This window comes from Prionailurus bengalensis, chromosome B1 (assembly GCF_016509475.1).
Source record: "Prionailurus bengalensis isolate Pbe53 chromosome B1, Fcat_Pben_1.1_paternal_pri, whole genome shotgun sequence".
Classification (NCBI taxonomy): Eukaryota; Metazoa; Chordata; class Mammalia; order Carnivora; family Felidae; genus Prionailurus; species Prionailurus bengalensis.
The window spans coordinates 119947791-119975617 of NC_057344.1; the positions used below are offsets into that span (position 1 = coordinate 119947791).

General features: G+C 37.0%; 1 protein-coding gene and 1 long non-coding RNA gene across 3 annotated transcripts in view; one reads left to right on the forward strand and one right to left on the reverse strand.

Annotated features, from left to right (window-relative positions):
- Positions 1–1378: 1378 nt before the first annotated feature.
- On the reverse strand, positions 1379–14062 carry CISD2 (CDGSH iron sulfur domain 2). Its single transcript, XM_043571498.1, has 3 exons — positions 13955–14062; positions 3691–3905; positions 1379–2103 (listed from the first exon to the last, which is right to left on the reverse strand). Exons 1-3 carry the CDS (start codon positions 14055–14057, stop codon positions 2014–2016), a joined length of 408 nt encoding a protein of 135 aa, XP_043427433.1. The 5' UTR covers positions 14058–14062; the 3' UTR covers positions 1379–2013.
- Positions 14063–14279: 217 nt separating this feature from the next.
- The window catches only part of LOC122477954, a 38401-nt gene continuing 24853 nt past the window's right edge, over positions 14280–27827 (forward strand). For both annotated transcript variants that reach the window (XR_006295799.1, XR_006295798.1), the window contains exon 1: positions 14280–14471. This is a non-coding gene — a long non-coding RNA (uncharacterized LOC122477954). The remainder of the gene's footprint in view (positions 14472–27827) is intronic.

Sequence of the window (27827 nt, forward strand, 5' to 3'; positions counted from 1 at the left end):
CTCAGCCCCTTTTGAAAAATTTGCACACGTAGGAAAATATTTGGACATAGCTCTTTAAAAATGTGGGGAGCACAAACTATTCTGAGTATAGCTCTCATACTTTTGGGGTGTTAAAATTACCTTCTATGAGATAATTAGTTTTCAATTCTTTATATACATTTAGCTGACAAAACTTAAAGTTGATCATTTCATTTTAGTCTCCACATTTTTAGGAAACTTTAAGTATGGGAACCACTAGAATATACATGTTGCTGTGCTGCAGTAAATTATTTTAAAGAAAAGCATTTCACGGCCACAGATCATGGATATTCAAACTTTTGGTAAGGAAGATTTTTCCCAAAATCTTGTGATCATCTATGGAGAAATAATTGTTTACTTTGACAGTGAAGCCCCTGAAGAATGTTGAAGAGAAGGTTTTAGGAAAGAACACCCAGAGCCATAGTGACGGCAGTGGTAGACTTCTCCCTCTTCACACATGAGGAAAGATTAACAATTTTGGACACATACCTTGTAAAACTGTTCAAAACCACAACTACATTTCTAACCCTAACTTTAAAACTCCTGCTTTTGGGGAGCCAGGATGGCTCTGTCAGTTGAGCGTCCGATTCTTGATTTCAGTTCAGGTCATGATCTCGCGGTTTCTGGGTTTGAGCCCCGCGTGGGGCTATGTGCTGATACCAAGAAGTCTGCTTAGAATTCTCCCTCCCTCTCTGCCCCTCTCCTGTTCACTCTCTCTCTCTCTCTCTCTCTCTCTCTCTCTCTCTCTCTCTCTCTCGGTCTCTCTCTCAAAATAAATAAAAATAAAACTTAAAAAAAAAAGGTTTTAAAATTCCTGCTGTTGGTCACAGAGGCAAGATCACACAATAGAATCTACTGACGTTACAAGTAATAAATTACAAATCTAGGTACCAGACTTAGTGCAATGTCACGTACATACATGTGCTACCTATTAGCATATCTTTGTATATAAAAAAGACACAGTAAACTGACAGGACTGTACCTTTAATAGACTTAAGGATAGCTATTAATAGAAGAACTGTAATATACAATAAAACAAAATAGACTCTTAGGCTGAAAAATTACAAAAGTTTTAAAGATTCTTCAGTAAGTTTATTTTGCAAACTTTTTGTGTTTTATGTTTTATTGGCTTAGACTGTTTGAAGAGAAAAATGTATACCATTTTGAACACTGAAGTGTTTATCATTTTACTATGAATTCAGATATGCTTTGTGTTTATTTCTAACTGACCTCCAAATTGCACCAGCTCATCAGTTTAGTATAAGTATTCTTGCCACCCCATCCCATCCTGTCATTGAGTCAAAGAGTTCAAGATACATATACAAAACACACACCTAAACAGACACAAACAAGACTTTTGTAAAGTAAGCACATTTTTTATAATGTAAATAACTGTTCCTTTTTGGAACTTTCTTTATCCAGTTCAAGTCTTTTCTGAAACTGGGATATTCACACTTATTAGACACAATCTTTATAAAAGCAAAGCATTTCTCTCTTTGAAAACTCAAGTAATTCTTGAGAGCAACATGTTTCTTACTGATCTAAAAAGAACAGAGTGTGGAAGGCCAAAGAGGAAAAATCACAGAAGAGGACTGGAAAACAATATATTTAATAGTGCACAGAGAAAATTTCTAAGTGTAGATTCTATTGAAAATATTGATATTCAAAGGAATAGCTTTGGACACACTGCCAAAAACTTAGATTTTTCTCAATTAAAACCAAGAGTGTTGATTTATTTAGGACAATAACATTAAATCTTTGAAGTAAGAATGAAAGGGTTGTACAATTTAATTTCTATATAAATGATTGTTTGAATATACAAAGTATCAAATATAAACAGTAGTGTAGCAAGAAAATAAATTGGTAGAAATAATTACTCAACCAATAGCAATAATTAAGACCACCATTTGAAAGATCTTCTATACACAAAGAATGAAAAAGTATTATTAGGAGATTTTACAGAACACAACTGAACTCAATCCTAATTCATTACTATTATACTTCTTTCTTCTTCAGTATTAGTGGACCCACATTATCTCCTGTTAACTCATTGTGTTTATTATGTGAACCATCACAGGCAGGAAACTAGAAAGGAAAAAGAATTACAAGTATTATTTTAAAAATGATTCAATAAGTAGAAATATTTGTGAAATGTTCTTATAAAGAAAGCACATTACTTTGAAAAACAAATCACCAGACAGCTTTCCTAAGTAATGTATATTCTACACGTAACCCAACTGCATTCCAATATCACAGCAAATCTAACAACTTTAAACAGTTAATTTATTATTTGATAGATATTTTAAATAAAAAGCTTTGGATTGGTTATTCCAAGAGTCAATAAAACAGGCTTAAAGGGGGGATCAAAATAATCTCTTGTTTTCTGTGGAGCTCCAAATTAGAGCTCACCTCTTCACTTACTTAAATTTGAAAAGAATGTACAGTTGACCCTTGAACAACACAGGTTAGAACTGTGTGGGTCTACTTAACTGTGGATTTTTTTCTTTTTTGATAAAGACAGTATAGTACTGTAAATGAATTTTCTCTTCTTTATTGTTTTCTTACTAACATTTCTTCTCTAGCTTCATTGTAAGAATAAAGTATGTAATATATCTAACATGGAAGATAAATGTTGACTGTTTATGTCATTAGTAAGGCTTCTGGCCGACAGTAAGCTAATAAGTTTTGGGGGGAGTCAAAAGTTATACCCAGATTTGACTGTGCCGGTGGTTGGTGCCCCAACCTCCATGTTGTTCAAGGGTCAACTGTAATTTAAATTCAAAATACATTATTTCATGTTTTCTTACCATGAAACTCACACATATTGTAAAATTTTTGAAAAAATTTTAAAATGAATTTTAAAATATTCACTCATAAGTAACAATAATTAAGATTTTTATATAATTTTTCCTCTGCATTTACTATGTGCATTTCTTTTTTAAAAAACAAAATTGGGATCATACTGTACTGTGCTTTTATTAATTACATCATGCTCTCCTGTCATTAAAATATTCTTTAAAAACATTACTTGTAATGGCTTCCTAATATTCCATAATTTGTATTATACCATTCTTTAATCACATTCCCATTATCGGACACCTAGATTATTTCCAAAACTTTGCTATTACAATAAATGTTGTGATGAACATTACTATGCTTAAAACTTCAAATAACCTATGATCAAAGTACTTGAAGAAAACAGATCTCACCAGCTACTTATAATACTCATCACTCCATACTTGTTTTTATTATTTCCACATTAAAAATCATCCATAATTATAGCTGCCATTTATTAGCTCATCTATATATAAGGCCCCGTACACATAGCATCTACTAAATCCTAAAAAATGTCTGTGATATTGATATATTATCAGAAAACAAAAAAACAAAAACCTAAAACATCAGAGATTAAAGATTCAGTAACCTGCCCAACCGAAGTCATACTGTAAGGGGCAGACATCAGTTTTGAAAACATCAGATTTCTATTCTTCCTTTTCTAATGTAGGTAAGTATCCACCATAAAATGCAAACTTTAATTTAGGAATATAAATTTTCAGTACTGATTACTGTGGAAAAATCTTTCATCTCACAGAACCTCAAAACTAAGGATTTAAAAAGCAGAACAATTCTAACTGCACAAAGCTTCAGAGTACGTGCAAGTGGACATCTTACCGTCTTAGAACGCCAACACCTACAATAAGCTGCTTTAGTGAGACACAAATCTTCAATGTTTATTTCATTCACCACTTTGGGATTTTCCTTTTGTATTTTAAGATTAATCAAGCTATCCTTCTGTTGTTTCTTCTTCGGGAGGAATGGACGAACTGCAAGGTAGCCAAGTAGTGCAAGTACACCAAGGAAAGGCAATAACCGAAGCCATTCTGAAACTAAACACGTACAGATTTAACAGCCTGCAGCACTCTTGTAATAGAACTCAAACAGCACGTGTCATGCTTAAGTTTATTCTTTACCTATTCTTTACTTCTCACATTAATTTCTTACCTATAAGTCTACGAATAAATAACAAAGTCAAGCCACCTATATCTAAGACCACTCTGATTTGTGAGCTAACTGAAGAGTTGTGACACTGGAACACAAAGTTTTGAGAAATGTATCTTATATCAAGTATCCTATTTCATTATCCCTGACCCGCCCTCCAAGACAGTACTGAGTGCTCCACAAGGCATTTAATGAACACTTAGGTAATAAGAGGTATCTAATAATGAGAACACCAAGTATATTTGTGTTTATCTTTATTTTTATTTCAGGAATAACAATCATCATAATTACAAACAAAGTTCAATGTGTGATATATTTTATAGGTTTAGAAAACATTTCCACCATGTCTAAAATCATACAACAGAATACCCAAGAATATTTTTTTAATGTTTATTTATTTTTGAGAGGGAGAGACAAAGCATGAGAGGTGGAGAAGAGAGAGGGAGACACAGAATCTGAAGCAGCTCTGAGCTTTCAGCATAGAACCTGATGTGGGGCTTGAACTCATGGACCACAAGATCATGACTTGCGCTGAAGTTGGATGCTCAACCAACTGAGCCACCCAGGCACCCTGGAATACCCAAGAATATTTTACCGTTGATTTAGAATTTCAGCCAGAACATGTCTTCAATGCTTTAATTTACATTTTTGGTAAGACATAGTAATTCCTAAAGAAATGTTATCTAAAAGCTACTATTTTAAAGAACTAATTAAAATTTTCATACACTGAATGTTCTCATTATTAGATACCTCTTACTCCCTAAGTGTTCATTAAATGCCTTGTGGAGCACTCAGTACCTTCTTGGAGGGCAGGGTCAGGGAAATTAATATAAATAAAATGGTCCCTATGTCTATGAAGACAAACACATAAGGAAACCAAGATAAACATTTCAGCATGCACTCATCAAATGTTGGCTAGTGCCCTCCCTCTTCGGGGCTCTGTAGAGAATCCTTTCTGTTCTTAAATGTGATCATTTGACAATCTTCACTGAGTACTTACCTGATATCTTGCTCAGCACTATGTAAAAATCGCTTAGTCAAGAAAGAGAGAAAAACTAAAGATGTGCCAAGGCATGCTAATTAATGTTAGTAATAGACTATGCTAAGAGTACCACTGTATTATCTTATTTAACTCTGTTAAGCTGTGTTAGCTTAAAACAGCTGTATTTGGAGGGTACCATTATTATTCCCATTTTCATGTGAGTAAACTGCAGCTCCTTAAGCAGGTTTAGTCCAGGACAATAAATCCAGTCTAGTTCTCAATCATGATAAATAAAATCCAACAAATTTAAAATTTCATCTGTCCTTCTCTTGGTAAGACTATAATATAATTGTTCTTACACTTAACTATTAAAGAAAAAAATTTTAATTTTTAATGTTTATTTATTTATTGCAAGTACACGTGCAAGAGAAAGAGAGAGAGAGAGAGGGAGAGAGAGAAAGAAAATCCCAAGCAGGTTCCGCGCTGTCAGCACAGAGCCTGATGCAATGTGGGGCTTGATATCACCAACTGGGAGATCATCACCTGTGCAGAAATCAAGAGTTGGATGCTTAACTGACTGACCCATCCACATGCCCCAAGATAATTTTAGATTATAATAAGAGCTATGAAGGAAACAAACAGAATGATAAAAGAAAGAAAAAGATTATCCTAAGGACCAAGCAGGATAGGTTGACTCCAACTTTCGGTAAGGAAGTCAGGAAGGAAAAAAAGATCTTTAAGTCAAGACCTAAAGACAAGAAGGTGGGGGGCTCAAAGACTTGAGAAAAAAACTTTCAAGGCACAAGAGTACATGTAAAAGAAGCTTCCAACTTTACAGGATTGTTGGGCGGAGCGAATGAAGTTGGAAACCACTAGAAAAACTACAGAACACTATGTGAAAGAAAGCTACTAATACATTCTGCCCTGAAACTACAGTTATGTAAATATCTGTCTCCTCCCCAACTCCCTGTCCTCTAACAGAGACTTATATAAACCAAGACTTCAATTAATTTTAACTGAATTGAGTCTGTACTCCATTACACTGACATTTTTTTTAAATTTTTTTTAATGTTTATTTATTTTTGAGACAGAGAGAGACAGAGCATGAACAGGGGAGGGTCAGAGAGAGAGGGAGACACAGAATCTGAAACAGGCTCCGGGCTCCGAGCTGTCAGCACAGAGCCCGACGCGGGGCTCGAACTCACGGACCGTGAGATCATGACCTGAGCCGAAGTCGGACGCTCAACCGACTGAGCCACCCAGGCGCCCCTAAGATAACTCCTACTAGGTATGCACTTGTTTGCCTTTATTCAAGGCCTATGAATGATAACAGTGTAAGGTGACAGATAAGAATTCTGTTTAAAATATTTAAGAAAAAAACTTTAAGCACCCTCAAGAAATATAAAACCTCATAGACAGATCAGGTGATAAGACAGGTGAAGATACAAAAATTACAAGACACAGTTCCTACCCCGAAGAAGCTTTTCACCTAGTATGGACTACAGATCTATAAGAAAAGAATTAAGTACTGTATGGTATGTGCAATTATAAATAAGCAATACAGAAGACATGATTAACTCTGCAGGGATGAGCAAAGGCTTTACATAGAGGTTGGCACCTAACCAGGTTTCTGAAAGATGAATAAGACTATAGGAGTCCACCATGCTGACCGCTCAGAGCCTGGAGCCTGCTTTGGATTCTGTGTCTCCGTCTTTCCCCCCTTTCCCACTTGCGTGCATTCTCTCTCTCTCAAAAATAAATAAACATCAAAGAAAAATTTTTTAAAAAAGACTATAGGAGTCCATAGGCTTATGGGAGGGGGAGCTACCTTTCACACAGAAGAAACAGCATAAACAAAGGCACAGAGATACAATGTGCATGAAAAGTTGGGGGAAGTAAGCACAACAATATTGCTGGAATATGATGAAATAGGAGAGGGACTGTAGAAGTGGTCAGGTGCCAGATGATAAAAATCAATAGGTAGGTAATAATCTACCCTGTACATAAAAGGTAAACCACCGATATTAAGAATATCACTGCATATTAATGTAACTGGAAAGCTGTTCATTTATGAAATCAGATGGAATTAAGGTATCAGATGGACGATGGACTAGTGGAGAGACAGAGGGAAGGGCAGAGAGGGATGTTAGTGGGAGGGCAAGAGGCAAGACAATCTGTTAGAATTCCACTGAAATAATTCCCCCCAAAATAATGCAAGTTTAAACTAAGGCAGTAGCCAGTAAAGCAGAGGAAATGGAACCCCCAAAACTGCCTGAACGGTGTATGTGTGCATGCATTTTTTGAGGAGACAGTCTGATGCTTTTACTGGGATCACAGAGCAGGTCTGTGATCAATCTTGACATACCTTGAAACTTAAGAACCACTAACTCAAGTAGTAAAATCAATAGGATTGGGTGAGTGATCAAGTATGGAGCATAAATGGAAGAAGTGAGGGTCCTTCATGATTCCCAGATTTCTGGTTTCATTATCTGGATGAATGGAGATGCTGGTCTCTAATTCAAAAACAAAACAAAACAGAACATAACAAGGGCAGTTTTAAGCAGCAAGAGACCAGTGCAGTGTTGTAGAAGAAAGGGAAAAATATGAAGGAAAATATTCCTTAAAGAATATAAGGGAGAAACTAAAGGTCAACAGTTAACAGCAAAAAATTAGGAATACTGAAGGATTGCATAAGTCATAGCTTTCTTTGAAACAGTGAAATAGTCTAATGTGGAAGTTGCTCTTCAGAGCCTAAAAGATGCCATCTCTTGGGGCACCTGGGTGGCTCAGTTGGTTAAGCATCCAACTCCTGATTTCAGCTCAGGTCATGATCTCACAGTTTGTGGGATTGAGCCCCATGTCATGCTCTGCGCTGACAACATGCAGCCTGCCTGGGATTCTGTCTCCCTCTCTCTACCCCTACCTCTCTCTCTCTCTCGCTCTCTCAAAAATAAACATTAAAAAAAAAAAAAGCCAACTCTCTCTGCTCTTCCAGAAAGACAAGAAAGATAAAGAAAAGATATCACTGAGAGACCTACAGGGGAAGTGGTTTACTAAGGGATAGCTTTGTTTCATTTAGGGTAAGGAGGTGCATATGTGAAAAATTATCAAGTAGACAAGCCAGGGAGCACCTGGGTGGCTCAGTCTGCTAAGTGTCAGACTCTGGCTCAGGTCACAATCTCACGGTTCATGAGTTCGAGCCCCACGTCGGGCTCTGTGCTGACAGCTCAGAGCCTGGAGCCTGCTTCAGATTCTGTGTCTCCCTCTCTCTCTGCCCCTCCCCTGCTTGTGCTCTGTCTCTCTCAAAAAAAAAAAAAATTAAAAAAAAGTTTTTAAATAAAAAAAGTAGACAAGCCAAGAGTAGAAGATAACAGTGTGAGAGAAGATCAGGGGTTATGGGGTGGGGTAAGTATTTTTGGCTGTAATTAAATCAAGGACATGGCTGACCTCAACATTCAATCCACTAAAAATGTACCCAGTTAGGCAACATTTTGATTATTCATTTGAATGTAAAAGGCTTGAATTTCCTTAAATTTTTTCCTTTACTTCAAATTTTTCACTTCAGAAAGATTTTCTTCCTCTACCAGTGAATTTCTCCTATTTCCAATTTTTTTTAATCACCTGTTTCTAAGTTAAAAACAAAAATTAGGGGCGCCTGGGTGGCTGAGTCAGTTAAGCATCTGACTTTGGCTCAGTTCGTGATCTCGCCATCTGTGAGTTCAAGCCCCACGTCAGGCTCTGTACTGACAGCTCAGAGCCTAGAGCCTGCTTCAGATTCTGTGTCTCATTCTCTCTCTGTCCCTTGCCCGCTCATGTTCTGTCTCTGTCTCTCTCTCAAAAATAATTAATAAAACATTAAAAAAAACCACACTAATACTAAAATACCAAGCAGGATTCTAATATGCATTTTGCAATATTCTATTTCCCACTATTAAGACAAACAACAAATGGACTAAGAAGGTAGAGTAAAAGAACCAGTACCATCAGACAAACAAAACATACACAGAAAAGAACATTTCAAAGCAACCTGAGTAGCAAGCAATTTTAACATAAATTTTTTTAAAGTTTAAATGCTGTTAAAAGAAGGTATAGTATCTCCTTAGAGAAACAGAATGTGGCTTAAGACAGGGCAGATTCAAGACAGGCTACAGGGGCTCCTGGGCTCAGCTGGTTAAGCATCAGACTGTTGATTTCGGCTCAGGTCATGATCTTGCTGTCATGAGACTGAACCCCATGTAGGGCTCTGCGCTGGGAATTGAGCCTGCTTAAGATTCTCTCTCTCCCTCTCTCTGTGCCCCTCCCCCACTTGCATACACTCTCTCTGAAAATAAACTTTAAAAAAAAAAAAGGCTACCTATTACACCCTATTCCTGACCAAGATATATAATCAAATACTATGATAAAAACATTTGTAAAAGTACAATATAGATACACATGGCTCTCGATGAGGAACTATATTCTAAGAAACTGGGACAGAATTTTTTCCCTTCTCAAAATGTGGCATGTAATGATACTATAAAAATAATATTGACAACTTGGCTGCTGATACTTTAATAACAGATTTTCTTGTGTACCGTTTATAGGTTAAGACACAGAAATGATTTCTATTTCTGGACTGCAAAAAGAGAAAAGTAAAATCTTTTCAATGGATGGTTTTACTATTACCACTCAAAACCTAATACAGACTGTTCAGGACCAAAATCCAATAGAATGAAATTAATGATCAATTTAAAAATCTTTTTTACATTCATTATTATGAATAGAACAGTGTCTCAGTGTCCAGAACATTTCCTGGACCAAGTCCTCAATAAATACCTGATGACCTGAGAAAATTTACACTGCAAGGTAGTTAGATGGCAGAAAATGTTTTAATGAGGCTGAAATTGTTCCCCACAAAGCCTAGTATAATCTTTAAATCTTTAATTACACTAACTTTTAAATATAGTTGGTCTAACTAGGAAAAGGGGAAAAAACTTTTGTAACTTATAGTAACTATGTAAATATCTTCCCAAATTCTCAAAAACAGTTTTCTAAAATAAAATTCTTTAATCTTTTAGAAATAACTTTTATTATTTACGTTATTATTAATAAATGCAACTTTCTACTTTGAACTTAATTATTTCTTATACATTCCTACTGAGAAACCTCACCTTTGGTTCATTTCTTTAAAAAAAAAAAAAGAGATACATTTTACATACAAGAAAATAAACAGATCTCAGGTGTTTAGCTCTCAGTTGTGACAAATATACCCCAGCAGCCTCTACTGAAAATATGTAAAAACATGCAAAATCCTCCATCACCCAAGAAAGTATTCTTCTGCCCTTTCTAGTCTATCCTTCCACCACTGATGTCTATCACTAAAGCTTTTTCACTCAACATAAAGTTTTTGAGATTCATCCAGTGGAACAGTAATTCATTCCTTTTTATTGCTAACCAGTATTCCACTTTGAGTATACTATAATTTGTTTATCCACTCTCCTGTTGTCAGATATTCGGATTGCTTCCAGTTTGGAACTATTATAAATAAGGCTACTATAAAACATGCTTGTAGAAGTGTTCTTGTGGATATAGGTTTTCAACTCTGCTCCACTTCTAAATTCTTTGTTCAAAAGTGGCCCTTTCTGGATAAACAGAGCTAATGCTTTTGATGCTGTCAGCTCTGACATGTTTGTGTTACTCTGGAAAGAATATTATGATGGTCTTGGGAGTCATTGCCTTGTCTTTAGGAGCAAAACCATTATTTTTCAAAGAACCAAACAGGGTCAAGAAGGGCAAAGCTACATGTTCAAAGTTTCATAGCAAGCTTTTAAATCCAGAAGCAAACTGTTTCTGGCTTTCGAATAGGAAGATTTTATTGTTGTTGTCATGCTTTAAAAGTTTACACAACAGGGAAAGTTTTTTTTAAAGGTCAAAGTATTGGAATAGACTGTACTTCCAAGCAATATACAAACTTACTTTAAAAGCCTCACTGTTAAAAATGTGGCCTAAATAAAAATAGATAAGTTGTTTCTGATAGATAAGGACTGTCTGTAAATAGTGTATGGTGATTAAGGATCTCCAAGTGTTTACTAAGAATGCAGAGTCATCATGAGACAGTCTATTGCTTTAAAAAACCACTAGATCTAAATAGGGAAGAAAAAACAGGCAAAAATAATATAAACTGTAACTTTGTTTGCTCTAGTTTTCACAGATAGAAAATGCAAACACTTTTGGTCTCCTAGACATTTTTTTTTTTAATTTTAATGTTTATTTATTTTTGAGAGAGACAGAGTGTGAGTGGGGGAGGGTCAGAGAGAGAGAGGGAGACACAGAATCCCAAGCAGGCTCCAGGCTCAGAGCTGTCAGCACAGAGCCCGATGTAGGGCTCGAACCCACCAATCGTGAGCTTATGACCTGAGCCGAAGTCCGACACTCAACTGACTAAGCCACCAAGGCACCCCTGGTCTCCTAGACATTTTAACAATTGCTGAAAAGTTACCTTTCAGGTTTTTGACTCAACAGAAGTCTAAGTATGGATTCTGTAAGTAGCTCAATCAAGACAGATGTAATTAGCTACTAAAATCTACTCTGAAGGGGAGACTCAGAGTAGAAATTGGTCATTGGAAATTTTCTTCCATAGTGCTCCAAAACAGATTCTGCAACTATTATATTGTCACCATCCAGTATGAAACAGACCATCTCAATTTTTCATAGAGCAATTATTACAAACATGTTAATGTTTCCTAATAAACAATACAATGAGAACTAAAGTGTAGACACATTGTAATGGAACTTAAATATATGTTTTTAAGATACTTATCAGAGTTATCACTATTTCTGAGAATCAGTCCTCACTTTAAATATTTAACAGCTTTGAAGAAGTTACTATGTATTATTGATTTAAGGGGGAAAAGGTTTGAGTTTCCTTAATGCCTTTAATAGAAGTTAAATATTTGTTGACAGTGGAAATCTTTAAGGCAAAAATAAAAACAAAGAAAACTTCTAAAATCTAGCCACTAAATAAAACATCATACTTTCTATCTGCTCCAACTATATTCTATTCACAAAAAATTGAAACTAATATAAAACCAAATGTCACAAAATGATCATATTCTTTATTACTACTTTGGTGAATGCATTCAAGGGTATAATAAAAGGAGAAAAACTAACAATTGGTATAGGGCTACTTAACCACTGAATATTACAAATAAAATATATATACACGCAAACATTCCAAATTTCCAACTGCAGGGGAATGGTTAAGCCTACCATGATGTTACTCTAAAAGAAAACTATACAGTTGTTAGAAAGAAGATGAAGAACACGTTAAAATATATAAAGTTCTAAAGTAAAAGCAATGATAAAGGGTTTAAAAAAGCCAAAATTGTATATAACTGACGAAAATCCATCAGAATAGGATCAAAAGAAGACTTTGATGTTTATAAATACTTGATTTGACACATTTTTTCACTTTATGTTAGTTTTATGCGGCTTTCGATGTTTAGATATTTCTTCTTAATAACCGTTAATTATTCGGTTACTATACTTTCTATTTAATTACATGCTTTCAGGGGCACCTGGGTGCTTCAGTTGGTTAAGTAGTTAAGCATCCCACTTTGGCTCAGGTCATGATCTCACAGTTTGTGAGTTCAAGCCCCACATCTGGCTAAGGTCAGTGTGGATCCTGCTTCTGGTTCTCTTTCCCCTTCCCTCTCCCCCTTGAAATAAACCTAAAAAAAAAAAAATATGCTTCCGATCAAACCGTAATTCAAACAATCTCTAGATTTGGAATGTCACCCAGTTCACCCCATCTAAATCTATTACTGGACTACCTCATTTTTTTAATACTATCCTTTTTTAGGGATAGTATTCTCTTAAAAAACAACCAAACAAAAACCTTCCCTGTATTAGGAGGTGAAATTCATCTCCCAATAATCTTCACCGATTTGGTCCTAGTTCTGTCTTTTGGTCTACACAGAATAAATGTTATTCTTCCACCAGTAAACCTTCAGCTACCATAAAACTCCAGACTGCTCTAGGCTAAACAACTCTATCTCAAAATTGTCTTCATGAATCATGTTTCATTCCCTGACATTGAAGACGTATGAGTTCAAAGTTTGCCGAATCAATATGGTTTTTGTTTTTTTCTCTCACCACCCTGATCAGTCTCAGTCTGGTTTACAACTATTCCACTTACAAAGTAACACTCCCAACAATGTCTCCCAAGTGTTGACTGCATTCTAGAAATTTTCGTCCTTTTGATGTGAAATCCTGAACTGTGGGTTCTTTTCTTGTACAGGAGGGATCTAAGTACAGAAAGTTATATATATTCATTAAATTTCACTTTCTAAAATCTGGTCCATCATACTAGCCTTTGAACCCCTTTTGGCTAACTGATCTTTCCTCAAGTTGCCTCCAGGCCCATAGTAACGGAGTTGGCCTAAAATGCCCCGGGGTAGTTCAAGTCTTCCCTATGGGAATGGAGGCTACTCTCCAATTTTGTTACCAAATAAAACTGCCATACACATATTGCGTGCCTGTTTCTCTCCCACGCACACACAAGCTGTGGGTAAAACAGCGCCGAGAGCTGGAAATGCCTAATTCACAGCACCTTAGATAGCTATGACTTTAAAATAAAAAGCACACTGCAGTGACCGATGGAGATGAAAAATATGGGCCCGCCACAAATTCAGCACCTCCTCTGCAAAACCCTGGTCCCCCGTCACAGAAGAACACCGCAGAGCCACCAGGACAAGGACGGAAGGACGGAAGCCCCCAAGAACCCACAGGAGGAATCACTCGCGCTCCACGGCGGCTGCGCCAGCGCTCGCCCCCGCCCTCTGCGCGCAGGGTCACGGGGTAACGTGCCACTCGCCAAGCCCCGCCCCGTCCCTTAGCCCGAGGATGTTTAGACCACCCCCGACTCCCACCTTGAGAAACTTGCAAGGACAGGGACTGACTGAAGGCGAGGGTTACCTGTGAGACGGGCGAACCCGGTAATGCTCTCGGGGACAGGGAGCCGCTTTAGATAGGCGGGGAGCTGCACCTTCACGATACGGGCCACGCTCTCCAGCACCATCCTCGCGAGCAGCGTCCACTCCCCTCTGAGACCGCGCCGCTCTCCGGCCAAGCTGCCGCGCCTGCGCCGAGAGGAGAAGCGGCCGGCGGGCGTTGAGGCCTGGGTCCCGCGGCCTGCAGGAGGGGGCGGCGCTGGGGGCCCACGGGGGAGAGGTGACCTGCTGGGCGCCGATTGGCAGCGGGCGAGTGACGTGCGCGCCCCGCGGACGCCGAGGGGGCGCGCGCGGCCGCGAGGTGCGGAGCCGCGGGAATGGATGAGTAGGGCCGCCCTCCGTGGAAACACGGTTTTAAAGAGGGCCTGCGTACACGCTGGGCCCTTCACATCTGTAGACGGTGGAAGCCAGGAGAAAGGATACTGTGTGCGATGAGGTAAAGCATGTGAGAGTGCTTTGTAACCGGAAAGTGCCTTTCAAAAGTGAGTTGCTCCTCTCGTCGCTTTTTACTTCGGCCGCTCTCGTCACGACCCCTTCTTCCTGGAACTGGTTGGGTACCTTGGCCCTAGCATTGCATACTCCTCTAAGAGCACCCTCCCCGTCTACCCTGCGGTGCCCAATTCCGTTCCCTCGCCCCTGCAAGCCAGGTTTTTGTTTTTGTTTTTGTTTTTAAGTTAAAATACCTGAGCTACGAACTGCTTAAATTAAGCTTTGCCACTCGGCAGTTTTGTGCAACCCTGAGGGTTTGGTTTGGTTTTGTTTTTGCAGCTTAGATAGGACCCGTGATATTCCTTCTTTCGATACTTTCATTTCCTTCTGCAGATGATCAGTTCTTTTTTCGGTTAACTAAAACTAGGAAAGTGTAAAGGAATATAAACCTTTAAAGCGACTTTCATGGTGCAGGATTTCTACTATAAGCTAAAGTATCCGTGAAGATCTTTAGATTTTATTTTTATTAATATCTTTTTAAAAACTGAAGAATGGAAGGAGACCGCTTCACTTCCTTGCAACACCTGCATTGGCATGACTTTGTTTCCTATTTTTACCAAAGTGAAATATCCCTAGTAATGCCTTTGGTGACTGCGTGTTGTGTATGTGGTGTGATATCTTAATAAGGTGCCTCCGTACAGTTCTGAGCTCCACCTGACTATTAACATATAATACCAACGAACTGATCATGGTCCGGTATTTCGTTTTGTGTGACTTAATGTTAACAGCTAGTTGTAATAAATACGTTTTATTCTTTATTTTTCCCCTTGTTATTTTCATTTTAAAGTGAGGAAAGGAAGCCATTTTTTAAAGTAACTTTTCGTTCTCTAGACTCTTTGATTTTTAATATCTGTGATGGGTTTTCACTAAAAAAAAATAAATAACCGTATGAGAGTTAGTTGAATTCAGATCTAGATAAACCAATTTTCTATTGTTTTACCTTGTTCAAAATCCAATTACATTGGAAATTCTATGAAAATGCTTAGATACAGGTTCATGAGCTAGAGCAATATAGAAGGTTATATACAAAGTGATGATCAAAAGGTTGTTTACATTAGGATTTCCTTTCCATTTCTTTTTGGGAACTTACTTTTGGTTTAGTGAAAGAAGGACCCTGAAGTTTGTTTATTCTGAATTTAATATTCTCAAACATCCTTGTCCTCTGGACTGTTCTGTTAGGGGTTATCTTTAATAATCTCTGCTGATCATATGTAGAAATACCCTTGGGGAGATGATTGCGGTAGGAGTGTGTTGGGAGTGAGGGAAATGAAGGGAGGAAAGGCTTGGAGACAGCCACTAAATATTTGTTTCTCAATTAAAGGCTTTGTGGTTTTTGACAAGGGCAAAACAAGCTGTGTTGAGTGAGATTCTTTAGGCTTCTGAAGTTTTTCTTTAAAGGAATTAAAAAATAAATACTTCATTTAAGACATACAGCATAGTAAAATGCTGAGGTGCCGAAGGTGCAATTTGGTGTGACCACTGCACAGATAAATATATAGAGAATAATGTGTCCAACACCTAAGCAATAGAGCTTCTTTTGGTCCTTTCCAACCATGGTTGGTCCCCCTACCACCACCACCACCACCGCCGCTGCTGCCACCGCCGCTATTCTGCCTTGCTTTGAATGTTCTTTAACTTCATATAAAAGGAATTATACAGTATGTAGTTCTTCTGTGACTGGGTTCCCTGAGCAGTTGATGTAGATAGCTGATTTGCTATTTCCAAGTAGAAGAAATATAGTAAGTAGAAGTCTCTCATCCATTGATCTTCCTTTCTTCTTCCTTCCTTTTTCCTTCCTCCTTCCTTCCTTCCTGCCTCTTTTTTTTCTTTCTTCTTCCTTTCTTTCTTTCTTTCATCTTAAAATTTAGAGAAGATGCATTACATGAACTACATTCATGTATAAAAGGAGATAGTTCCTAACCGAATCAATAAAATTCTTACTGTGTATTATAGGGAATAGTTTCTTAGATTCTTTTTACCTTAAAATTTAAATCTTGGGGCACCTGGGTGGCTCAGTCGGTTAAGCGTCTGACTTCAGCTCAAGTCATGATCTCACAGTCTGTGAGTTCAAGCCCCACATCAGGCTCTGTGCTGAAAGCTCAGAGCCTGGAGCCTGCTTTGGATTCTGTGACTCCTCTCTCTGCCCTTCCACCTCTCACGCTCTGTCTCTCTCTTTCTCTCTCTCAAAAATAAACATTAAACAAAATTTTAATCTTATGGGACTCCTGGGTGGCACAGTAGGTTAAATGTCTGACTCTTAATTTTGGCTCGGGTCATGATCACAGTTGATGGGATCCGGCCCCACAGTTCAGACCTCCTTGGGATTCTCTGTCGCCAGTTGGCACGTGTGCATGCTCTCTCTCGCTGTCTCAAAATAAATAAATAAACATTAAAAAAAATAAATAAATTTAGGGACACTTGGGTGGCTCAGTCAGTTGAGCATCCAGTTTTGGCTCAGGTCATGATCTTGCAGTTTGTGAGTTCAAGCCCTACATTGGGCTCTATGCTGACAGCTCAGAGCCTGCAGTCTGCTTCAGATTCTGTGTGTCCCTCTCTCTCTCTCTCTTCCCTTCCCCAACTCCTATGCGTGTGCACACACTCTCTCTCTCAAACGTAAACGTTTTTTTAAAAAATACATCTAAATCTTGAAAAATAAAATTTAAATCTTGTTTCATTTATACTTTAAGTTTATTTTGAAAAAGAGAGAGTGTGTATGTACACAAGTTGGGGAGGGGCAGAGAGAGAGGGAAAGAGAGAATCCCAAGCAGGCTCCACACTGACAACACAGAACCTGATGTAGGGCTTGAACCATGAGATTGTGAACCATGATGAACCATGAGATTATGACCTGAGTCAAAACCAAGAGTCAAATGCTTAACCAACAGAGCCACCCATGCACCCCTGTAATAGGATATTTATTAATGGTTGTTATGACTAGGTATAATTGTTTTGTGTGTATAATGAATGGTTAGTATCATCATCAATGAATGAGTCTTTACTCTGGCTTTGAGATCTTAAGTTCAGAAATACTACCTTCTGACCACAACCTTGTATATTTGTTTATACATCTTCTACTCCCTTACTCCTATGAAACTTATTCTTTGACTTAAAGATATTTAGTGTTGAAACCATCTCTGTTATTCTAGTCTGTTAGTCCATTCCTGGATTTACTTTTTCCATTCCTCCAAATCTTCACTATTTTACATTATTTATTTATTAAGCTTTCTAATTATTACTACCAGACTTATTTTGAGCTTCGATGACCTTGAATTCTAGTTAACAGATAAGCTCTCCTCACCAGCACCTCTGAAGATAGCTATAATTCCTCCTATAACTAGCGTCAGCCCTTCTCTCCTAGTCTTCTGCACCCTGTGTTCTGGAGCTCATCCTCCAAGATTTTGCTTCATCAGTTATTTCCTCAGATTTTCATTTTTCTTGATCTCTACTGGCCACAGAACCTGATGATCTTCAGGCCTTTAGATTTCACCAACTATTAAGTTTTTGAATTGCGAAAATGTAGGTTCCCCAACTTTTTATTTTGTCAAGAAAATATATTTAAAAGCAGTATAACAGCGCGCCCTGGGTTGGCCCAGTCAGTTGAGAGTCACTCTTGATTTCGGCTCAGGTCATGATCCCAGGGTAGTGGAATCAAGCCCTGCATCGGGCTCTGTGCTGAATGTGGAGCCTATTTGGGATTCTCTCTCTTTCTGACTCTCTCTCCCTGCTTGCATTCTCTCTCCCTCTCTAAAATAATAATAATAATAATAATAATAAATTTAAGGAGTGCCTGGGTGGCTCAGTCCATTAAGCATCCAACTCATGGTTTCACTCAGGTTATGATCTCACTTTTCATGAGATCAAGCCCCATGTCAGATCCCCTACTTGGGATTCTCTTTCCCTCTCTCTCCTCTCTCTCTCTCAAAATAAATAAACTTGAAAAAAAATAATAAAAGCAATATAACAAACAACAAAAAAACCTCTGCCATTAGGGGTGCCTGAGTGGCTCAGTCAGTTAAGCATCCGACGACAGCTCAGAGCCTGGATCCCGCTTCGGATTCTGTGTCTCCCTCTGTCTGCCCCTCTGCTGCTTGTACTCTGTCTCTCGCATTGTCTCAAAAATAAATAAACATTTAAAAAAATTAAAAAAAAAAAAACCCTCTGCCCCTTACTACTGGAAGGTAGTATATCATAACAGTTAAGACCACTGACTCTGGAACTGGACTGTTTGGACTAGAATTCTGGCTCTGCCAAGGTAAATTATGTAACCTTTCAAAATGTAGATAGTATTGGGGTGCCTGGGTGACCCAGTCAATTAAGTGTCCAACTTTGGCTCAGGTCATGATCTCGCGGTTCGTGAGTTCGAGCCCCACGTCGGTCTCTGTGCTGACAGCTCAGAGCCTGGAGCCTGCTTCAGATTCTGTCTCTCTTTCTCTCTGCCCCTCCCCTGCTCACACTCTTGTCTCTCTGTCTCTTTCTCAAAAATAAGTAAACATTAAAAAAAATGTTTTAAGCTAGTTTAAGAAATATAGATGGATGGATGGATAGATAGATAGATAGATAGATAGATAGATAGATAGATAGATAGAACCTACCTCTTAAGGTTGTACTGTATGTAGAAATTTAGTGGATTAAAACATATAAAGCAACTAAACTCACTTGGCACATATACATGCACAGTTGTGTTATCTTTTATCATTGTCATAATTATTTATATCACTATTAGCACATCTTTTTATTATAGCTGTACTTTGTTTTGTTTTTCACAGTGGTTGCTGTAGGGCTGCATGGTCAGTTTGATAGTGCAGTGTGTCAGTGCTAATCACATGTGGCTCTTGGGTATCTTATTAAGATTGCTGTAAGTATAAAATGCTTAAGGGGACCCCACACAGATTTCTGGACTTCTTCAGAAACAAAGAGTAGATTGTACAAGTTTATGGAGAGAAAAAAAACAGGTTTCATGTGATGTACACAAAGGTTAATGTGCTGCACTTCTCAGTAGCAACTCTGCAAACAAAAGAATAATAGAGCAGTGCTTGAAAATTCTGATGAAAAATTAATTGTAATTTAGAATTCTGAATAAGCCAACCTGTAAGTTAATTATGGGGCTAGAATAAAGTTATTTTCAAACCTAAAAGGTCTCAGAAAATACACATTTTGTACATCTTTTCTTAAGAAGCTAATGGAGAATGTGTACAACCTAAGTTAGGATTAAACCAAGAAAAAGAAGGGCATGTGATTAAGGAAATATGAAACCCAAACTAAAAGAGAGGTAAAGGAGTTGCAGATTGATGAATTGAAACAGTAAGATGAAATTAATGGAACACCTAACACAGGCATAGCTTTGTTTATTGTGCTTCGCAGATAATGCATTTTTTACAAACTGAAGGTTTGTGGCAGCCCTGTGCAGAGCAAGTCTGTTGGCACCATTTTCCAACAGCTTTTGCTCTCTTTGTGTCTTTGTGTCACACTTTGGTAATTCTCACAATATTTCACACTTTTTCATTTTTTGTTTTGATCTGTGACTCACTGAAAGCTCAAATGATGGTTAGCATTTTTAGTAATAAAGGATTTTTTTATTTTAACTTGTTTTATTTTTTATTTTTTTTAATTTACATCCAAATTAGTTAGCATATGGTGCAACAGTGATTTCAGGAATAGATTCTTTAGTGTCCCTTACCCATTTAGCCCATCCCTCCTCCCACAACCCCTCCCGTAACTCTCAGTTTGTTCTCAATATTTGTGAGTCTCTTCTGTTTTGGCCCCCTCCCTATTTTTATTATTTTTGCTTCCCTTCCCTTATGCTCATCTGTTTCGTCTATTAAAGTCCTCATATGAGTGAAGTCATATGATTTTTGTCTTTCTCTGACTGACTAATTTCACTTGGCATAATACCGTCTAGTTCCATCCACGTACTTGCAAATGGCAAGATTTCATTCTTTTTGATTGCCAAGTAATACTGCATTGTATATATATATGCCACATTTGCTTTATCCATTCATCCATCAATGGACATTTGGGCTCTTTCCATACTTTGGCTATTGTTGATAGTGCTGCTATAAACATGGGGGTGCATGTGTCCCTTCGAAACAGCACACCTGTATCCCTTGGATAAATACCTAGTAATGCAATTGCTGGGTCATAGGGTAATTCTATTTTTAGTTTTTTGAGGAACCTCCATACTGTTTTCCAGAGTAGCTGCACCAGCTTGCATTCCCAAGTAATAAAGGATTTTAATTAAGGTTTGTACATTGGGTTTTTTAGACATAATGCTGTTGTACACTTAATAGGTTATAGTATAGTATAAAATAACTTACATGCACTGGGAAGCCAAAAAATGTATTTGACTCACTTTATTGAGGTACTTGCTTTATTGTGGTGGTCTAGAGCTGAACCCAAAATATCTCTTAGGTATGCCTGTATGTCTGAAAGTTATTTGCAGGCTTACCCTCCTGGGCTATAGTTTGGGGTTGAATGAATGATCATTACATGAGAAACTAAGCAGATGTTTAAAAAGAACTTTTATTAAACCTATCAACTTATTTATTGAAACATTTTTAAGGGGATAAACAAAATTTACTAAAAAGAGTATTTTGATTTTGGTGTTTGGTGTTCTCACATTATACTTCCCCTTTCTTTATGAGGAACCATATTTTAACTGCCTTGCCTTACCCACAGCTTTAAGAGGAAATGCAGCAAACTGGAAATAAAAGCAAAATTGGAGAAACAAAACTGGTATTGGTGAATTAATAACATATGGTAAAGTTATTTTAAAATCATCTTCCATAATACTTCTGGTACTAAAAACAAGAGTATATAGAATTGCCTAGTAGGAAATTTCTAGAGACATGTAGTGGAATAGAGTGAGCTTTGAAACAGCCCCTCTACCCCATAATTCTATGAGTGTATACAGTTCTTCCTCAGTTTACAATGAGGTTATGCCTCAATAAACCCATCATAAGTTGAAAATATATTAAGTCAAAAACACCTTTAATAAAGCTAATATAACTAACATCATAGCTTAGTCTAGCCTACCTTAAACATGCTTAGAATACTTACATTAGCCTATCGTTGGGCAAGATCATCTTACACAAAACCTAGTGTATAATATCTCACCTAATGTATTGAATACTGTATTGAAAGTGAAAACCAGAAGAGTTGTATTGTTACGGAATGGTTGTAAATGTATTGGTTGTTTATGCTGGTGATTTCATGGTTGGCTGGGAGCTGTGGCTGCTGCCACTGCCCAGGATCACTAGAGAGTATCATACTGTATATCACTAGCCCAAAAGAAAACCCTAATTCAAAATTTGAAGTACAGTTTCTACTGAATGCATATTGCTTTCCCACCATCATGCAGTTGAAAAATCATGAGTCAAACCATCACAAGGGACCATCTGTATTGAGATGCCACTTTTGCACTCATGGACTAGAAAAATATTACAGTTAAGAAGTAAATACGTACATAGATATGTGCATACATACATAACAAAAAGCTTAATTCTGTAGATCTTTGAAGTTTCCTTTTCTTTTTTGGAAACTACCTTTTTGCCTTAGAAATGCCATACTTACTATAATCTTCATATGTAATCATTCAAAATATTAGAACAGATTCTTATTTAACTCAGAAATTTATGGAACTGGCCTACTCCCAAGTGTGATGAATTAGGCATTAAAGAAAGCAGGAATCTAATGCTTTGTGTTGTGCATAGAATAAATTTGAGATAGCTGCATTTTGTATGAAATAGTGCTATTTAGATTGAAAGAAAGCATCCAATAATGTCTTGTTAATGACTGATTTGTTAAAGAAATTAAAGGTAAGTTATAAAAATATGGAAATGAACAATTTAAGAACATGAGTAACACCAAGTGTAATGGATGAATAACTTCCTTATTCCTCCATGTCGTGTTAAGGTAAAATATAGTCAACATGTCAGTCATGGCTATTCACATCTTTTCAGCCATATTTTTTTGTTCTCATAATTCTTGCCCATATTGGTGAGGTTTTTTTGCTGTTCCTGACTAACATAATATTTTTGACAGATTACCTATTTAAATCACAAACTTTAAATTATACTTAAAATTTCTAAGAATGCAGGGGCACCTGGGTGGCTCAGTTGGTTAAGCATCCAATGCTTAATTTAGGCTCAGGCTATGATCTCATGGTCATGAGATCAAGCCCCACGTTGAGCTCCGCACTGGGTGTGGAGCCTGCTTAAGATTCTCTCACTCGCTCACCCTCTGCCCCTCCCCCACTCATGCGTGTGCACACACTTTCTCAAAAAATTACTTTAAAAAAAAAAAGACTTCTCAGATGCAGTTTTCTTAAGTATTAGCAAATCTTTTCAAACTAATTTCATTTGCTACCTTAGTACTAATCATTTTAAGCTTGGACCATAGCAACAACCTGCCTGAGATTTGACCTCTAGCCTCCATCTCTAAAGTATCCTATACAAAGCTTTACAAAAATAGTTTACAAAATAGTTTTTCTAAATGAGGTTTTTTTCATAGATTGTTTTTGGAGCAGTTCTAAGTTTACAGAAAAACTGGACAGAAGATACAGAATTCCCACATCTCACACACACACACTCAGTTTCTCCTATTGTTAACATCTTGTATTAGTGTGGTATATTTATTTGTTACCATTGATAAACCAATATTGATACATTAATATTAACTAAAGTCCATAGTTTGCATTAAGGTTCCTTCTGTTTTGTACAGTTCTGTAGGTTTTGACAAATGCATAATGTCATGTATCCAGAATTATAGTATACAGAATAGTTTCACTGCCCTAAAAATGCCCTGTGTTTCTCCACCTGTTATCCCTACTGTCCCCCAACCACTGACCACCCAGTGATCGTTTTATTATCTCTGTAATCATGCCTCCTAAATGAAATTCTGCTGTCATTTAAAACCTCAGTCTCTGGAGTCAGTCCATATTGGGAAATGAAAAAGCAAGCTGCTATAAATTTTTTAAACCATGTATGTATACATATTTGATTATACATAGAAAATTTCTGAAAAGATACATAGAAAAATGATTACCCCTATGGAAAGGATAATGGAGGAGAGTTAATGAGGTCTTTTACTTTCTACTTTCCTTCTATTTTGTTTGAATTTCTTACCATCTACAAATACTATTTTATAATTTAAAATGTTGCAATTATAAAGCTAAAAAAAAATCTCTGGATGACGGTGTTTCAAACATGAAAACACAGGAAACCACAAGGGTAAAAAATCTAGAGGTTTTAACTACATAAAAATATTAAAATTCTGTACCTCAAAAGCAACTTAAAATCTGATCAACCCTGTTTATCCATCTATGATGTTCCTTTTTTTAAAATTTAATTTAATTTTAATTTATTTATGATGTTCTTTAAACTCGTTTCCATACCTAATATTCTCATATGGCTTTTTTTTTTATGATTTCTTGTTTCTTCAAACATTACTGACCTCCCACTCAACATCCTCTTCACTCCTATTTTAGGCTTAGTTTCATTTTAAAATTGTGACCCTTTTCACAATCCCAGTCAGCCTTATTTTTATAGCAAATATTACCTTCTAAAATGGCTTATTCCTTAGTTAGATAATAAGTTGTTTGTATGCTTTTGTCTCTGTCCCTCATGCCATTTCCCACCACTAGAAAATAAAACGTACAAGAATAAAGATTTTTGTCTATCTTGTTCATGATGGATCCTCAGTGCCTGACACTAGTAGGTGCTCAGTAAACTTTTTGTTGAATGACTAATTGTTTAATTCTTTAAAAATTTTTAAATTAAATGTCTACATTTATTCCTATAATTCTGCTTCAGTTGGTATATGTTGTGTAACTTGTTGTGTTACATAGTGATCATATTCCTAGGAGTCTAGATACTTGGTTCACAAGCTTCTGTTCTGATAATGGATATTGAGGAAGAGCAAAAGGGCAGACCCTAATTTTTATCCCTTCCCACAAGTTTAAGGATTAGAGAGCAGAGAGCTCCAGACACCACAGAGGAGCTATAGTGTTCTATCTCTGTTGCTACTGTTTCCTCTGAAAACTCCTCTGGTGAGGATTTAACTTGAAACTCATAATCTAGCAGAAGGCTCTTGTAATCCATCAAAACCCTAGAGGTTTGGGGAAGGAGTTGGAGAGTGAATGTCTCAATTTTCTAGAGTATCTGTTCAGCCCACACACTTTTTCATCAGCAACTCGCTTCAACAGACCCTTTGTATTATTCTATACTGGGAAGCGGTTGCTAATGATATCTGTAGCAGTCAGTTGTCTGGACTGATTGTCCCAAAGCAGTGAAGGGAAGTGCCAGGAACAATACTTAAAAACTTACTCCTGACCCTTACCAGGGTTTTCTCAGTTTTTTTATCTTATTCCTCAAGCCCTTGCTCCTTTATTTCTGTAGTTACCTAGGGTTTGTTTGGAGGAAGGAAGCCCACAGCCATTAGTAGTGCCCCATTTTCTCAGGAATCATGTAAGAAATCTATTTTACATATAAAGATACGGGTTAAAAGCAAAAGAATGGAGAAAGGCCCACCAATCTCATACTAATCAAAAGAAAGCTATAGTTGCTATGTTCAGGGAAAACAGACTTTAGAAAAAGGAAAATTATCAGGGATAGAGAGGAGCATTACATAATGATAAAGGTGTCCATTCTTCAAAAAGATATAAACTTTAATGTGCATATCTCACAACAAAGCATTAAAATAGCTAAGGCAAAAGTAGACAGAACTACAAAGAGAAATAGACAAATCACTATTATGGTTGGAGATTTCAACACCCCTCTTATGGTAATTGATAGATCTAGCAGGCAGAAAATCAGTGAGGATACAGTTGAACTGTGTATTACCATCAGTCAATTGGATCTAATTGACATTTATGGAATACTTCACCCCAAAAGAGCAGAATACACATTCTTCTCAAAAAAGATAGACACTTGTCATTATTAAAAAGTAGCCTGCATAGAAAAGTTATAATTAAGGTTAATAGATGTGCAATAAATTTTGAAAAATATTCATGAGGAGGTTTAACATCTGTAATACACAAAACCCTCTTAGAAATTCACATTAAGGGAACATGTAGTTCAACAGAAAAGTGGGTAGCAAAGAATAAGAACTCAACAAAGAGTAACTCCAAATGTGAAAAGATGCTCAGAATCAGGAGAAATCAGGAGCATGCGAAGTAAAATAATAATGAGGTGCCAGTTAGGCCTAACAGACTGTCAAACTATTGTTTTAATTCAACTAACATTAAATGCTGATTATGTAACCAGCACTGAACTATGCACACATATAAGTGCTCACAAAGTACTATGACGTGCATCTTACCCCTGATTTACAGTAGAAGAATCAGATGGGTAAATGGACTTGACAAAAATCACATAAAGGAAACTAGGGAATTCACCATATGGAAACTTCTTTTCTTTTTCAGTAGGTAATTCATTCAAATGGTGTGTGTGTGCACGTGTGTATAAATAGACTTATGTTTTGAAATTTCCCACATGTATATCCCCTCCACCATTTCTCATGCCACAGCCATCTATCCATCCATCTCACAACTACTTTTACAATTTTCTCATGTATCTTCCTAGAGCTTATTTTTTCTTTTTCTTTTCCCTTTCTTTTGCAGTCTTTCTTGTCATGGTATTCTTTTTTTTCAATTGAGGTATGTATAATTGACATGAAACTTTATATGTACAGGTGTACAGCATGATGATTTGATATTTGTAAATATTGTGAAATGATCATCACAATAAGTCTAGTTACCATACACTTACAGAATTTTTTTTCTTATGGTGAGGACTTTTTAAGATTTACTCTGAGCAACTTTCAAATACGCAAAACAATATTATTAATTATAGTTACCTTCTGTACATTCCATCCTCATGACTTATTTATTACTGGAAGTTTGTACCTCTTAACCCTCTTCACCCATTTTGCCCACCCCACCCCTGGCAACCACCAGTCTGTTCTCTATCTCTGAGCTTGGCTGGTTGGTTGGTTGGTTGTTTTTATATTCCACATACAAGTGAGATCATGTGGTATTTGTCTTTCTCAATCTGACTTATTTCACTTAGCATTATGCCCACGTGGTCTATGTTGTTGCAAATGGCAAGATTTCGTTATTTTTTATGGTTGAATGATATTCCATTCTAAATATATATGACATGTTTTTCTTTTTTTTCCCTCTAAACTTCGATCATGAATTTTTCTTTTTTTTTTTTGAGTGTAGTTGACACACAATGTTATATTAGTTCATATGTACAACATACTAATTTGACCAATTTGTAGATTATGCTATGCTCATCACAAGTGTAGCTACTATCTGTCACCATACAACACTTACAATATCATTGATTATATTCTTTATGCTGTGGCTTTTATTTCCATGACTTATTCCATATCTACTACATTTTCTTTATCCATTCATCTTTCAATGTATATTTAGGTTGTTTCCATATCTTGGCTATTGTAAATAGTGCTGCAATGAACATGGGTGTGCATATATCCTTTGGAGCATTCTCATTGTCTTTGAATAAATACCCAGATGTGGAATTGCCAAGTCATATGGTAGTTCTAGTTTTAAGTTTTTGAGGAACTTCTACACTGTTTGCCATAGTGGCTATTCCAATACATAATTCCACGAACAGTGCACAAAAATTCTCTTTTCTCCACATCCTCACCAACATTTGTTACTTCTTGTCTTTTTGATAACAGCCATTCTAATAGATTTGAAGTAATTCCCAGAGCTTTCTTATACAAATTTATATTCTCCTTTTTAAAAAACAATTTATCATAATGTACACTATGTTCCACATCTCACTTTTTTGGTTGCAATACATCTTAGAGGTATTTAATCAGCTGCATAATAAGATTACTCATTCTTTAACAGCCACGTAGTATTTGTACTAAAAGAACGCCAGAATTGGGGCAGCTGGGTGGTTCAGTCAGTTGAGCATCCAACCCTTGATTTCAGTTCAGGTCATGATCCCAGGGACATGGGATGGAGCCCCAGGTTGAGCTCCATGCTGAGCATGGAGCCTGCTTAGGATTCTGTGTGTGTCTCTCTGTCTCTGTCTCTGTCTCTCCCTCTCTCTCTCTCTCTCTCTCTCTCTCTCCCTCCCTCTTTTCCCTTCCCTCTCCCTCTCTCTTTTGCCCCTCTCCTACTCTCCCCCACTCACGCTCTGTTTCTCTCTCTCTCTCTCTCTCTCTCTCTCAAAAAAAAAAAAAAAAAAAAGAATGCCAGAATTTATTTTGCAAACTTCTGTGATGGATATTTGCATTGTTTTCAGTCTTTTGCTCTTAAAAACAATGTAGTAATGAAAAATCCTGTTCATAGTTTTGTCTCACATGTTCAAGAT